The sequence below is a fragment of the Mixophyes fleayi genome, chromosome 3, assembly GCF_038048845.1.
Source record: "Mixophyes fleayi isolate aMixFle1 chromosome 3, aMixFle1.hap1, whole genome shotgun sequence".
NCBI classification, from domain to species: Eukaryota; Metazoa; Chordata; class Amphibia; order Anura; family Limnodynastidae; genus Mixophyes; species Mixophyes fleayi.
Genome location: NC_134404.1, coordinates 250111667 through 250125004, shown reverse-complemented (window position 1 = coordinate 250125004; position 13338 = coordinate 250111667). Strand labels below are relative to the sequence as shown.

Sequence of the window (13338 nt, the reverse complement as noted above, 5' to 3'; positions counted from 1 at the left end):
TAGTAAGCAAACATCCACAAGGGGTTCCCCTTTCCTCGTTTTTGGATTATTGGGTCAACCTGTTACACACTGGGTATCCACGGCGGAAGATTGAAGTCAACATCCTATATGGTGGTGGAAGTGACTTTGAATGGGACTCTTTCATTGTCATATTACGCTATGTTATTGTTTTTTCTGTTTATTGACTATTGAGTCCTTTCTAGGATTGTGGTGATACATCCATTTTGAAGAACACACTACATTGTGCTTTCTTTCCTGTTGTGCTAAGAAGGAAGCGCAAAGCGTATGAATGAATTTTTTTGTTTATATACCTGATTTGAGCATTGGTGGATGCTCCATCATCATATAGAACTGCACACCTGAGTGGAGCGCCCTAACAGAATTTGATTTATTTGTATTTTTGACATTTATTCCACTGTTTTGTTCTGTGGGGTTGAACCATGTTTGCACACAGGGATGTAAGAAAAAAAATTAGTTGATGATATTTTCACAATATGACTACTGTTGGAGATTCATAGAAGAAGGTTTAGAAAGTATGATGTACAAATTGAGAAAGGTTTTGATCAAAGAAAATCGCTTATGTGGGAGGTGGTGGTGACATTGAGAAGTATTTGGCAGAACAGATCGTGCCATAGGGATTGTCTATTGAGAAACAACCCACATTTCAATCAGCATCTTTACCACTTAAGGAAGAGTGGAATAAGATCTTGTTTACTTGTTCTCTCTCTTTGATTCATTTAATCCTGAAAGAGAGAAGAACATAATTGCTAGATTTGGATAAGGAAATCCAACATTTTAGTAATCTCATACATCCGTTTAAAGATCTACAGGACTTTAGACATATTGAACAAAACATAGAGAGGATTCATAAAGATTCTAGGGAATTGATGAATAGAAAAAGGAAGAAATTCCAAAGAGATAAATTATTAGCTTTGAAAAAGAAATGATATGGAGGACACACTGAATGAGACCTTAAAGGAGGATGAATATGATAGGAATAGGCCCCTCCATTGGGAGAGACACATGGTCCTAATATAAAAAGATCTTGATCCAGGATGATGAAAGGAGAAAGAGGTCTCCACCCCCTAGACATCATAAAAGGGTTCATAATCGTGACACCAAAAGGGACTATAGACCTTACAATACAAGGGAATTTGTGCAAGATAAGAAGTTTTTTAGGTCCCCATCACCTTTAAGAGTTAGAGACAGGAAAGATGATGTTGAAAGTGCTAATGACCATCATTCCATCTCACAAATTCCAAGTTTTGGATGAGTGGAATGAAGAGGAGAATGGATGTGGTTCCAATTCTTTTTTGGAAAGGAGATCGGTTCGAAGACCCTGGAGATAACGCATAGTAAGGAGAAGATAAAAAAAAGAAATTAAGGGGAAAAAAGGGTGATAAAAAGAAGAAAATGAAAAAAAGTCAGATGCGTAATAAGAACATATTGAACTCTGAGGTAGATACTAGTACGGACCCTATAGACATACAAAAAAAAACAACGGATATATGTAGTTACATTCAAAGAGACAGTAACCATCTTCAAGTGTGGTTAAAAAACATTCCTCTGGGGCAAATAAAAAGCATTAGAAGGAACTGCTCTGAGTGATGTCCGAATACTGGAAGTGTCAAGGAGTTGCGGGACGCGCCAAGAGGCGAGTGTGGCACTATATAAGGAAGGACTTTTTAATAACTTTATGTACCTTGAAAAAGACCTTTGGTTGGGAAGGAACGCGTTGGTGGATTGTGTGATCCGATGATTGAGCAGAGGAAATGTTAGTGAGGAGAATTTTGCTGTTTCATACCATTATTGGTTATGTACTATCCATGCTGTTTTTTTCCTTTGCCTTTTGGTACGGGTACTGCATAATTCTTGTTTGATATAGTGTTAATATTAAATATTTTTATCCTGGAAATACACTAGATTTCCTTCCTCTTTTATTGTTATTTCTATGCACACATGGAGCATCGATGGGGGGGAGGATCTATATGCCCCACTGAAGAATAATCGTGATGTTAAATTGAGGATGCGCTTTTAGCTCTTGTGTTGAGTAAGCATACATCCACAAGGGGTTCCCCTTTCCTCTTGTTTTTGGATTATTGGGTCAACCTGTTGCACACTGGGTATCCATGGTGGAAGATTGAAATCAACATCCTATATGGTGGTGGAAGTCACTTTGAATGGGACTCTTTCATTGTCATATTACGCTATGTTATGTTTTTTCTGTTTATTGGACAATTGCGTCCTTTCTAGGATTGTTGTGATACATCCAGTTATTGAAGAACACACTACATTGTGGCTTTCTTCCTGTTGTGCTAAGAAGGAAGCGCAAAGTGTATGTATGAATTTTTTTGTTTATATACCTGATTTAAGCATTGGTGGATGCTCCATCATCATATACAGCTGCACACCTGAGTGGAGCGCCCTAACAGAATTTGATTTATTTGTATTTTTGATCACACGGTGTTGTTTGGTATGCCCGGGTGTAGAATTTGTGATTGCTAGCTCAATTATTAACCCAGCATTTATTTACCTTTTGTCTTCAAACTAAATGTGTGTATCATCGTTTGGAGACACCGTAAGAGACAAGCAAAGTCCTACCATGAGATATCTGTTTTGATAACAATCTTTAAGAAAATTTCATCATTGGATCTAAAAGAAGAGGATTTTGTGGTGGACATTGTGGACAATTCTTGACTGTATGCAGTTTATTTTGTGTTGAACTTGCTTTATGCGCCTTATGTACCTTTATTTTATTTTGTATAAGGTTGAATGAAGTGGCATTCCTTGAGGTAATTAGGCAGCTATATTGCAGGGAGCGCTATTTTGGATTATCATATTTATTCTTTATCTTGTATATGAATGAATAGTCTATGTAAAGCAATGCGTAAAATGTAGAAACTGTATAAATAATTATGAATAAAAATAATCTTCGATGCATATGTATATTTTCAGACAGTTACATCTAGCTTTCCACTGCTGCATCAGAACCTGATGTTTTTGGGATTGAAGGAATAGGAAAAATAAAATGCTGATGGCAGCAAAATAACATAGCAACATAGCAGGCAGGGTTAGCCAAATAGTGGACTGCAAATGTCCACCCCCCCCAACCCAAACTAGCCAAACCTACAGAACAGCTAAGCATTAGATACACTATATAATATAATGTATCTAGTAAACTTACAGCTCGCATAAGGCTCTAAATAACCTAGGTATCCAAATTCCAGCAGAAGACAAAGATATTCTAGAATGTTAACACCTTCCTTTACTAGCCAAAATATCAGCACTCACCAATTATGAGGTTTCGTGGCTGGGCTGAAATCAACCTTACAATTGCTGGCAAATGTGACAGAAAACCTCTATACTGTGGCAGATTTACAGGGCAAGAATTTTAAAAATACACATAATAATATTACACCTTGTTTTCATCATTCCAAATTATTCCCCAAAACAGGTCCGATTGCCCAAATTTTAAGGATACAAACACCAAATTACTTTCCAAAACTAACAAATACTCCCATTGAGTTTCCTGTAATCACATTATTAAACCTTGATTTTATGGCCACAACACTCCAATCCATCCTGTCCACTGAAAACCAATTTGGTTTTGTTGGGGGCCAACATTCTGTTAAAGGCATCCGAGCTTTCATTTCAACAGTAGCTGATTCTGCAATGCAACCTGCTTCCAAAAGTTTAAACACAGTATTGTGGACCCATCTATTTAACATTCTAGATGCAAGAGCATTTGACCATAACTTTATCTACCTTATTAGATACTTCTATGAAAACACTACCACCACTTTTCTAATAAATGGTCACTAAGGGAAAAAAAAGAGAGTGCATGGCTAGAGGTACATTGCAGTGCTGCCCTAGATCCCCACTACTCTTTAACCTTATGGTAGACCTTCTGCTCCAAAGTCTAAACTAGCACACATTCAAGGCTAAATACACTTGCAAACAATTTACTTTTGTATATTTCCATTCTGGATTTTTATTTTTTTTTCTCTGATGGCCAAATTTGAAGCTTCAAAAACCAGGATCCAAAAGGGGCATTCATTTCCTTAACATACTCCATAAGATGTGCCACCCTACTTCAATATGTAATATTTATATATACATCAAAGAAATGCAACTTTTCGCAGATACTAATCTGATCTCGCTTTTACATAATCAAGCAATCCCACAGCACATTTTAGACAATCCACTGAGGTCTACAGTAAGTTGTGGCACATCGTTAGACAAATACAAAATTAATCAGCAAACTAACTCTTTTCATCATAAGATAAAACTGGGCTTAAATCACCCAATAACTTAATCAAACCTATAAAGTCTTACACATATGCTCAAGAATTCATCAAATATGAAATAGTATGCCCATTTATTCCTGAAAGCCCAACACTATACAAGCAGGGGGATTAGCGTGTTCTCTGACCTACAATGGAATACTTCCTTGGACACTACTACTATACACCGTATAAAGCTATCTTATAAAACTTTCAATCCTTGTTGGATTCTTTAGATTATGGGAAATTGCCACAATGGCCACCCGCCCTTTCTCTATACATACCTAACTACACTCCCTGACAGACTCCATTAGACTTATGTAAGCTAGCACATCTAACAAAATGCTTCTGAATACCTACCACAGACGAAATCCCGCCCTCATTTGGGGGGGGGGATCTGATTGGGGGCACAAATTATGATTTTTATCACTTTCTCTGGGACTGACCAAGAGTCATGTGTTTTTGTCTTCCAGTCAAAATGTATGCAACTGATCACTTGTTAAAATTACTTACCTTTCTCATCTAATTGGCAACAATTACAAACACAGCAAGTTGAAGCTACATAACTAAAGCTGGGTACACACTACACTGATTATCTGGCCAATCAGATGATATACGACTGATTGGCCAGATATCTGTGAGTGTGTATACTTACCCGATGGTCCAAAGTCGTCCCAAAGTGCCGATCATCGATTCATCTGGTTGGTCGTACTGGTTAGATTTTTGTCATTTAGCAGCTAGTGAACTGTCAGCAGCTGCTGACAGTGCAATGTAATTCTGCACTATCTGCATCCCGAGTGAAGGAGAACAGAGACAGCGAGCAGGCACACGGTCAGCGTTACAGATGGTGAGAAATGCCAGCCGTTTCATTCATTCATTCTGCTGCAGCACAAGTCTTTAATGTACGCTTCACTAGGTTAGCTAAATAAACGAAGAGTGGTCTTTAAGGGCAGAGCGGACACTGCAGGACATTTGCATGCTTCAGTTCCTCCTCATAACATCTTCCAGGCTGACGGTGACAGGCTGTAAATCTGAAGGTAAATCGTGTGTAGTGTGTACACATGAATCGGCATGCTGATAGTGTCTTTTTTTTTTTTGTCTGTCGTTCATAAATCGCTAATCGGTAGCATTTTATGTAGTGTGTACCCAGCTTAAGGGTAGTAAAAAATTACTACTCACCATAGATGCAGCTAGGAAAAGTATCCTTTAAATGTGAATACATGGCACCAACCCCACCGCAACACTTTACAAGGATTTTTTATTTTTTAGAGGGTTCATATTATATAAAAATAGAATGTCAATTTTTTTTTAGATGTTTCAGATCTTTCCACTTCTGCCAAGAGTAAAAATAAAAATAAAAGTTTCCACAGAATTACATTGTAGGACTACCCTGTGGTTGCATGAGCCTCCCTTTACTGGTACCTCATGCATTTATTCCAATATGGGTTTTTGGGATATTGAGATCAGTCTCTGACATGCTGATATAAACTATGCATAGTGTTTTCTTTTTCATCTCTTAGTCTAGGTATAGAAATCTAGCTTAAAAAGTTACTAAATATAAACTACTAAATTACACCTGTTATAGGCAGGGCTGCCAAGAGGAATTCTGGGCCCCGGTACAACAAATTAATGGGGCCCCCCTTATAGTCGAGTATGGTAAAAAAAAATTGCGCCGCCTAAATTTTTAGGATGTGTGCTCATGCATTTGGGGGCGTGGCAAATTCGCCATTGGGGCGTGGCTAACACATCAAAATCAATAGGCTCTTTTTTAACCCCTCTATGACAGACCCCCCCCCCCTCATTTTTTTAACCCCTCCGTGCCAGGCCCCCCCCTCGTTTTTTAACCCCTCTATAACAGGCCCCCCTCGCTTTTTTAACCCCTCTATGACAGCCCCCCCTGTTTTTTAACCCCTCTATGACAGGCCCCACCTCGCTTTTTAAACCCTCTATGACAGGCCCTCCCCCCCTCGTTTTTTAACCCCTCTACGACAGGCCCCCCCCTCGTTTTTTTACCCCCTCTATGACAGCCCCCCCCTGTTTTTTAACCCCTCTATGACAGCCCCCCCCCCCCCCCCGTTTTCCTCCATTTACTTACCTTTTCCTTTTCTTCTCTCTTGGTCCTCTCTGCTGCTCTGTGCTCCATACTGACTGAATGCTGGGTGTGACATGATGACGTCACACCCGGCATTCAGACAGTCTGAATGGAGCACAGAGCAGCAGAGAGGAGGGATGCCGGCGCCGCGATCAGGTGAGTAGTTTTGGGAAAAAAAAAACCCCCGTCGGCGCGTGGTCCCGGGCCCGGGTAATTAGTACCCGCTCCCCCCCCTCTCGGCGGCCATGGTTACAGGACATGCCAACACGTTATAATGTTATGTACTCCTGGTCTAGCTATAAAATTCTCATTTCTGCAAACATGTAACACTCATTGTCAACGTTGTGCCTCCTGGCTCAATAAAAGCTAGGTTAAAGAAATATATTCCACTCATTCAGCTGGTGTTGTGTAATTTACAAAGGAAAAGGAGCTATAGTTCAGCATATGCTCTTCATATATAGTCTTTTTCTAAAGTACCTATGCCTTGCACCTTATAATACATTTTTGGGCAACAGGAGGCCTGTAGAGCCTTCACCTACGGCCCCCAAAAGACTGCCCCTGATCAGATTTATTATCTTGCTTTGTTATAAAGTAGAGAAAAGACTGAATGGCAGCAGTCTACTTCCAGGTCATTTGACATGCGCAGCACACTTCAGCATACAGGAGCAGGGAGTGCAGTGTGCTCTGCACCACTGCAGGTTCCAGCTGTAGAAGTAAAGGTTGGGCAAGTGTGAAAGGTCAGGGGGGCATGTTGGGGGAGTTTCAGATGTGGAATCTTAGGGCAAGTCCAAAGGCATGTGGGAAGCCTTAGTGACATGTGGTGGAATTTGGGAGCAAGTGAGGGCTATGTGGCCACATTTTGGGTTGAGTGATTTAGGCATGCCACTGTTGTTTTCAGGATGCTTTTTCATTTCTGAAATTACAAGTACTGTGTGGTCATTTTGAGGGCTGGAGGGGCACACATGCAGCCCTTGAACTATACTAGGTTGCTTATTAGTGTTTTACTATATTTAATAACAACAAATATTAATATTAACACACTAAGGCTTATCTAAAATAGAAGTCTCACAAGTATAAATATGAAACATTTGAAAAACCCACCTGTAAGTCTCAAGTCCAGCAAAAAATTCTGGGAGAGCTGTTTTTCTGCTCTTAAATTGTAAAGTTGGATAATCTCCCTAATGGTTGGCAAGGGTGGTAAGCGATACAAGGACATCTTTCCTGAAACATTCATATGCTGGAATAAACAAAATACATAAAGAAAAATTCAGTAATTACATTCATTGTAAGATCTCCCTCCCAATCAAATGTTAATCATTGTACAGTTATTTCTCTGCACTCTTTCAAATTTTGAAACACAGTAACATTAAGAACATAATATATAAACTATACAACACTTGTGGCCCAGTTTCATTTAAAATCATTTTAGACAAGGATAATTACATTTTTGGTAACAGTAGGAAAAGGTTTTATTAAGAGCAGCATGTTACTATGGCTGTCAATTGGACATCCCTAATAAAAGAGCAAACAAAGCCACATCAACACTAATATAGCAAAGTCTGTGTATTAACAAGTATCTGATAAAAGAATGTTGGTACTGTTGCCTTGCATCCCTTTGGGACAATGCAGTAGCCAAAAATCGGTACAATTGACTATCAGTTAAAGGAGAGTAATCCATTTTTAAAACTTTCCCATATGATTTATCTTTGTAGATAAGAAATTATCCTACATGTGTGTGCTAAAAATTACCTCCCCACTTCAAACTGTATACGCAGCACTCCCCTTTCATACCATAGGTAGAAGCACTTTATTTTGTAATCAGATATTTGATTACTGGGTACTAATAGAGACCTCCACAACCCACTAATGGCTGACGTGTGTGTTTGTAAAGTAGAATTTGACATGTGAACCAAGGTTTGAAAACATAACATAGTTTTTTGGAAAAGCCAAGCGATGCAGACTGTCCTTCCGCAGCCCCAGCTCTGCTTTTCCGTAAACCACACTGCAGTATTTGTACTCTGTAATGATCAATGTTTATATAAAATAGTGCTTAATAAAATTCAAAGGGAATTAACTATATTATAATGTAGGTTATTGACGCTAGATGGTTGTGAGTTTTTTTAAAAAATTTTTTATGGATTTTCCCCGAGTCCAAACTTTTTTTAATAAGACCATTGCATTTTTATTGCTGTATTGGGATATGTCTTAAGGACATATATCCACATATTCTGAGAAACAGAAAACTCACCAAGTTGCTCTAAAGAAAGCTTTTGTTTTTTTATGTCTTGCACAACTGGGCGGAAGTATGAAAGCGATATTAATAACAAGTGTTAACTTAGTCTGTCTGCTTTACACAATTAGAATATATAATATTGCACTTAAGAAGATTCTATTACACACATAAAAATACGCTACTGTCTTATCTATGATTGAAGACTCCAGTATTGTATGAACTGATTAAAGTTGAAGTAATTAATGATCATTTCTCACGTGTCTTTATTATTTTCCAGTAACTAGTTCCGTTAACATGAAATCTGCAATCAGAAATGTCAACATAAAATACACCAACTTATTAAAATAAACATTTATTTAAACTCACAACACTCGTGATGAGAAATGCTCAATTACTATGTCCTACAACGACCCCATGTGTGTTGGTAACGGCTAAATCCCCTTCGGCTTCGGTACCCTGGCACGTCAATATGACGTCACAGGGTCATGTGATCGCAGCGGTCACATGGTAGAAAGTGTTAGGCGGGCTGCTGAAAGGCTGTATTATCCGTGCAGGAGCGCCATCGTTTCTTTCGGATCTTGGCTGCTATCGTGTACAAAAAGGTAAGTAGAAGGGAAGCTAGTGTGAGTGTGTGGTGGATGCAGGGCTGGCACAGGGGGCATGTGTGGTGGAAGCAGGGCTGGCACAGGGGGCATGTGTGGTGGAAGCAGGGCTGGCACAGGGGGCATGTGTGGTGGAAGCAGGGCTGGCACAGGGGGCATGTGTGGTGGATGCTGGGCTGGCACAGGGGGCATGTGTGGTGGATGCTGGGCTGGCACAGGGGGCATGTGTGGTGGATGCTGGGCTGGCACAGGGGGCATGTGTGGTGGAAGCAGGGCTGGCACAGGGGGCATGTGTGGTGGAAGCAGGGCTGGCACAGGGGGCATGTGTGGTGGAAGCAGGGCTGGCACAGGGGGCATGTGTGGTGGATGCAGGGCTGGCACAGGGGGCATGTGTGGTGGATGCAGGGCTGGCACAGGGGGCATGTGTGGTGGATGCAGGGCTGGCACAGGGGGCATGTGTGGTGGATGCAGGGCTGGCACAGGGGGCATGTGTGGTGGATGCAGGGCTGGCACAGGGTGCATGTGTGGTGGAAGCAGGGCTGGCACAGGGGGCATGTGTGGTGGATGCTGGGCTGGCACAGGGGGCATGTGTGGTGGATGCTGGGCTGGCACAGGGGGCATGTGTGGTGGATGCAGGGCTGGCACAGGGGGCATGTGTGGTGGATGCAGGGCTGGCACAGGGGGCATGTGTGGTGGATGCAGGGCTGGCACAGGGGGCATGTGTGGTGGATGCAGGGCTGGCACAGGGGGCATGTGTGGTGGATGCAGGGCTGGCACAGGGGGCATGTGTGGTGGATGCAGGGCTGGCACAGGGGGCATGTGTGGTGGATGCAGGGCTGGCACAGGGGGCATGTGTGGTGGATGCAGGGCTGGCACAGGGGGCATGTGTGGTGGAAGCAGGGCTGGCACAGGGGGCATGTGTGGTGGATGCAGGGCTGGCACAGGGTGCATGTGTGGTGGAAGCAGGGCTGGCACAGGGGGCATGTGTGGTGGATGCTGGGCTGGCACAGGGGGCATGTGTGGTGGATGCTGGGCTGGCACAGGGGGCATGTGTGGTGGATGCAGGGCTGGCACAGGGGGCATGTGTGGTGGATGCAGGGCTGGCACAGGGGGCATGTGTGGTGGATGCAGGGCTGGCACAGGGGGCATGTGTGGTGGATGCAGGGCTGGCACAGGGGGCATGTGTGGTGGAAGCAGGGCTGGCACAGGGGGCATGTGTGGTGGATGCAGGGCTGGCACAGGGGGCATGTGTGGTGGATGCAGGGCTGGCACAGGGGGCATGTGTGGTGGATGCAGGGCTGGCACAGGGGGCATGTGTGGTGAATGCAGGGCTGGCACAGGGGGCATGTGTGGTGGAAGCTGTTTGACATAGGGGTCACATGGTAGTGTGTGTGTCTCTCTCTTGGCATAGGGGGGCATGTGTGATGAAAGCTGCAGGGCACAGAGGGGGGGGGGCATGTGTGAGTAAAGCATGTGGGCAGAAGGGGCATGTGAGGGAGAAGCCTCTTCCCCACACAGCCCCTCCTCAACCAACAATACCCTGACAACACTCACCATCTTTTATCTGCTATTCCCCATGACAGGTGCTCATTCTCTTTTCCCTCACAGGCCCCCTGCCCACAATCGTGTCTCACTGCCGCCCACCAGCTTTTCCCTCACAGGCCCCGCTGCCTCAATCCTGACGCCTCTTACTTCAGAATGAAACAAGGTACTTTTTATTTGAAAGAGGAGTAGAGCCTTACCGGCAAGTGAGATAATAATACAGAGACCAATATTGCCATAGATGTTGTGACTAGATGCAGTAATCTTTAATAAACCCACATTTTACTCAGATGATATTTTCATTACAGGCCATGAGTATAATTGCTTTTGTCACAACACTGTACATAAAAGACTTTTCTCAATTATCTCACAAAAATAACAATACATCCAGTTTTCTACACACTTTTTTAGGTGGCATACTTCAGCTTTCTCACTTATCCATAACTTTTAAATTTGGCTATTTTTCAGGCATTCATTGTGGGACACCAGGAACCATTGGAGGATACGGTAGGGACCAGGCGAAAGGGCAATATAAGACATTCTAGAAGTTCACTGACACTACTCCTGCTGTATACCACTCTCCTGTTAGGCCTTTAGTTTAGAATTTTATTACTGGGGTGGTCTCCAAAGTCTACGACTTTAATGTCACAGCTTGGATGATTGTCTAACGTTCTGAGCGTAAGAATGGAGGTAACGAGGTGGTGTTTACTCTAATGCCCCCACTCACAATGCTGGATTCCTCCACAGGACCCGGCCAAAGTCGGTACTGGGGTTCGCAGGCAGTCTAAGAAGACTCTTGAGTCACTTGCGTTTTCTGTGGGTGTCCTGTTTTGGCCGTAGTTCGACAATATTATTAGTTGGGTGACAGGAGGAAAAAGTGCTTTTCTTCCTGTTAATGTACCAAAAGCTAAGGTGCCCAGGTTTCTCTCCTGTTTTTTCCTCTTGTCTGCTAGGTGCCCAGTCGCCAAGTCTGCTGATAAGAAATTGGCATCATGGTGTTCTGCCCACCCATGATCGCTAATGTTTGAGCCTGTCTACTCCTCTTCAGGGTTAAACATAAATTGAAGGCCTATAGGGAGAGTAGTATAGAGGGGGTAGAGCTACGGTGAACTTCTAGGATGTCTTAAAGTGTCTGGGAAACATTGGGGTATAGTGTAGGGACCAGTCATGCAGTGTCTCCCAGGGGACTATATATAAAAATCCTATTATTTATTCTGTGTTTTATTTCCCTGATTACTCTTTCAGAAATAAAACATTTTTTCTTATACTACAAAGCAATTTTTGTTACATACTGTCCAGACTACTGTAATGATATCTTTGTCTCCTACAATCCATTCAAATAGTCGCTGCAGAAATAACCTCTATACTCTCTGTCATTAATTACTGTTGTCTTACTGAAATCATCTTGTCACTACAAAAGTATTTAGTGCTGTCCTATCCATTTCCACTTATATCTATTCTCACAATCTCTGTACATACCAACCCTCTGCTTACGCTGACGCTTTTTTTATTTGCTTCTCCCAGGTTACCTCCGCTCTCAGGACTATGACCCTTCTTGAATGCTGCCCGTGGAAATGTTCAACAGAATATCTGTCTGTCAAGTATCGTCTCTAACTGCAGGATCCTGCTGAAAACTCATCTGTTTAAGGAAGAGTTCAAATAGTGCTTGTGACTACCAGAGGGTAAAAAGACACGTTCTGGAGCGGACTGTTATGGGATTCCCATTTTAAAGTGTCCGTCCATCAAGCGATATTAACGAAGGAGAAAGCAAGAAACCTAATAGAGACAGTTTATTATTTTATTTCTACTCTCGAACTTCATGTTATTATCCACCTGATAATGCCTGATGAAATTACTGCGAAGAGTGATAGTTATGTTGTAGCTTGTTACGATGAGGACCAGCAAGTGGGATATATTACCTGATATTGTAAATGGACGTTATCAGACATTTGTGTCTGCTGTTACATATTACAGACAGCTGAACGTTGTAATATTCTGTATATTTGAATACTTAGTAAGAAGTACATAATGTGATGTAAACAAAACATACTGAAAGCAGCTTTTTTTTGTATATTTCAGAGGTAAGGTTGTAATAAACTAGTTATTTATTTCACCATTAAAATTACTACATCTTTATTGTTGCTTTGCTTGCTTAACTTTCTCAAAAACATCTCAATGTTTAGTATATCAAGTCTGTACTTTACCTGTAATTGCTATGCCGACCAAGGTTCTCCCCCAGCAATGGAAGACCCAGGAGGGGGTGACTGATCCAGGCAGCCGGCCGGACCATCACACTCATGGGGGTATATTTATTAAACTGCGGCTTTGTAAGAGTGGAGATGTTGTCTATAGCAACCAATCATTTTCTAGCTGTCATTTTGTAGAATGCACTAAATAAATGATAACTAGAATCTGATTGGTTGCTATAGACATTATTTATTTAGTGCATTCTTCAAAATAACAGCTATAAAATGATTGGTTGCTATAGGCAACATCTCCACTTTATCAAACCTGCAGTTTAGTAAATATACCCCATTGTCTTGCACTGTTTGTGATCTAATTATTTCAATAACCTATTTAGTGCTG

General features: G+C 42.0%; 1 protein-coding gene and 1 long non-coding RNA gene across 5 annotated transcripts in view; one reads left to right on the top strand and one right to left on the bottom strand.

Annotated features, from left to right (window-relative positions):
- TFB1M (transcription factor B1, mitochondrial) overlaps positions 1-9088 on the bottom strand; it is a 127471-nt gene extending 118383 nt beyond the window's left edge. The window contains exons 1-2 of one of the 2 annotated variants that reach the window (XM_075203388.1): positions 8975-9088; positions 7477-7612 (exon numbers count right to left, since the gene is read on the bottom strand). In XM_075203388.1, the coding sequence (XP_075059489.1) occupies positions 7477-7609 (133 nt within the window). In that variant the 5' untranslated portion in view covers positions 7610-7612; positions 8975-9088. Of the gene's footprint in view, positions 1-7476; positions 7613-8974 lie in introns of those variants that run through there. The other variant, XM_075203390.1, reaches the window with a different exon arrangement.
- LOC142144483 (uncharacterized) lies at positions 9055-12888 on the top strand. 3 transcript variants are annotated; one of them, XR_012689724.1, is made up of 4 exons: positions 9055-9210; positions 10819-10918; positions 11221-11259; positions 12277-12888. It is a non-coding gene; the product is annotated as an uncharacterized LOC142144483 (long non-coding RNA). The 3 variants fall into 3 exon arrangements; XR_012689723.1 differs by lacking the exon at positions 9055-9210 and having other exon boundaries at positions 10650-10918; XR_012689725.1 differs by lacking the exons at positions 9055-9210; positions 11221-11259 and having other exon boundaries at positions 10602-10918.
- Positions 12889-13338: the final 450 nt, after the last annotated feature.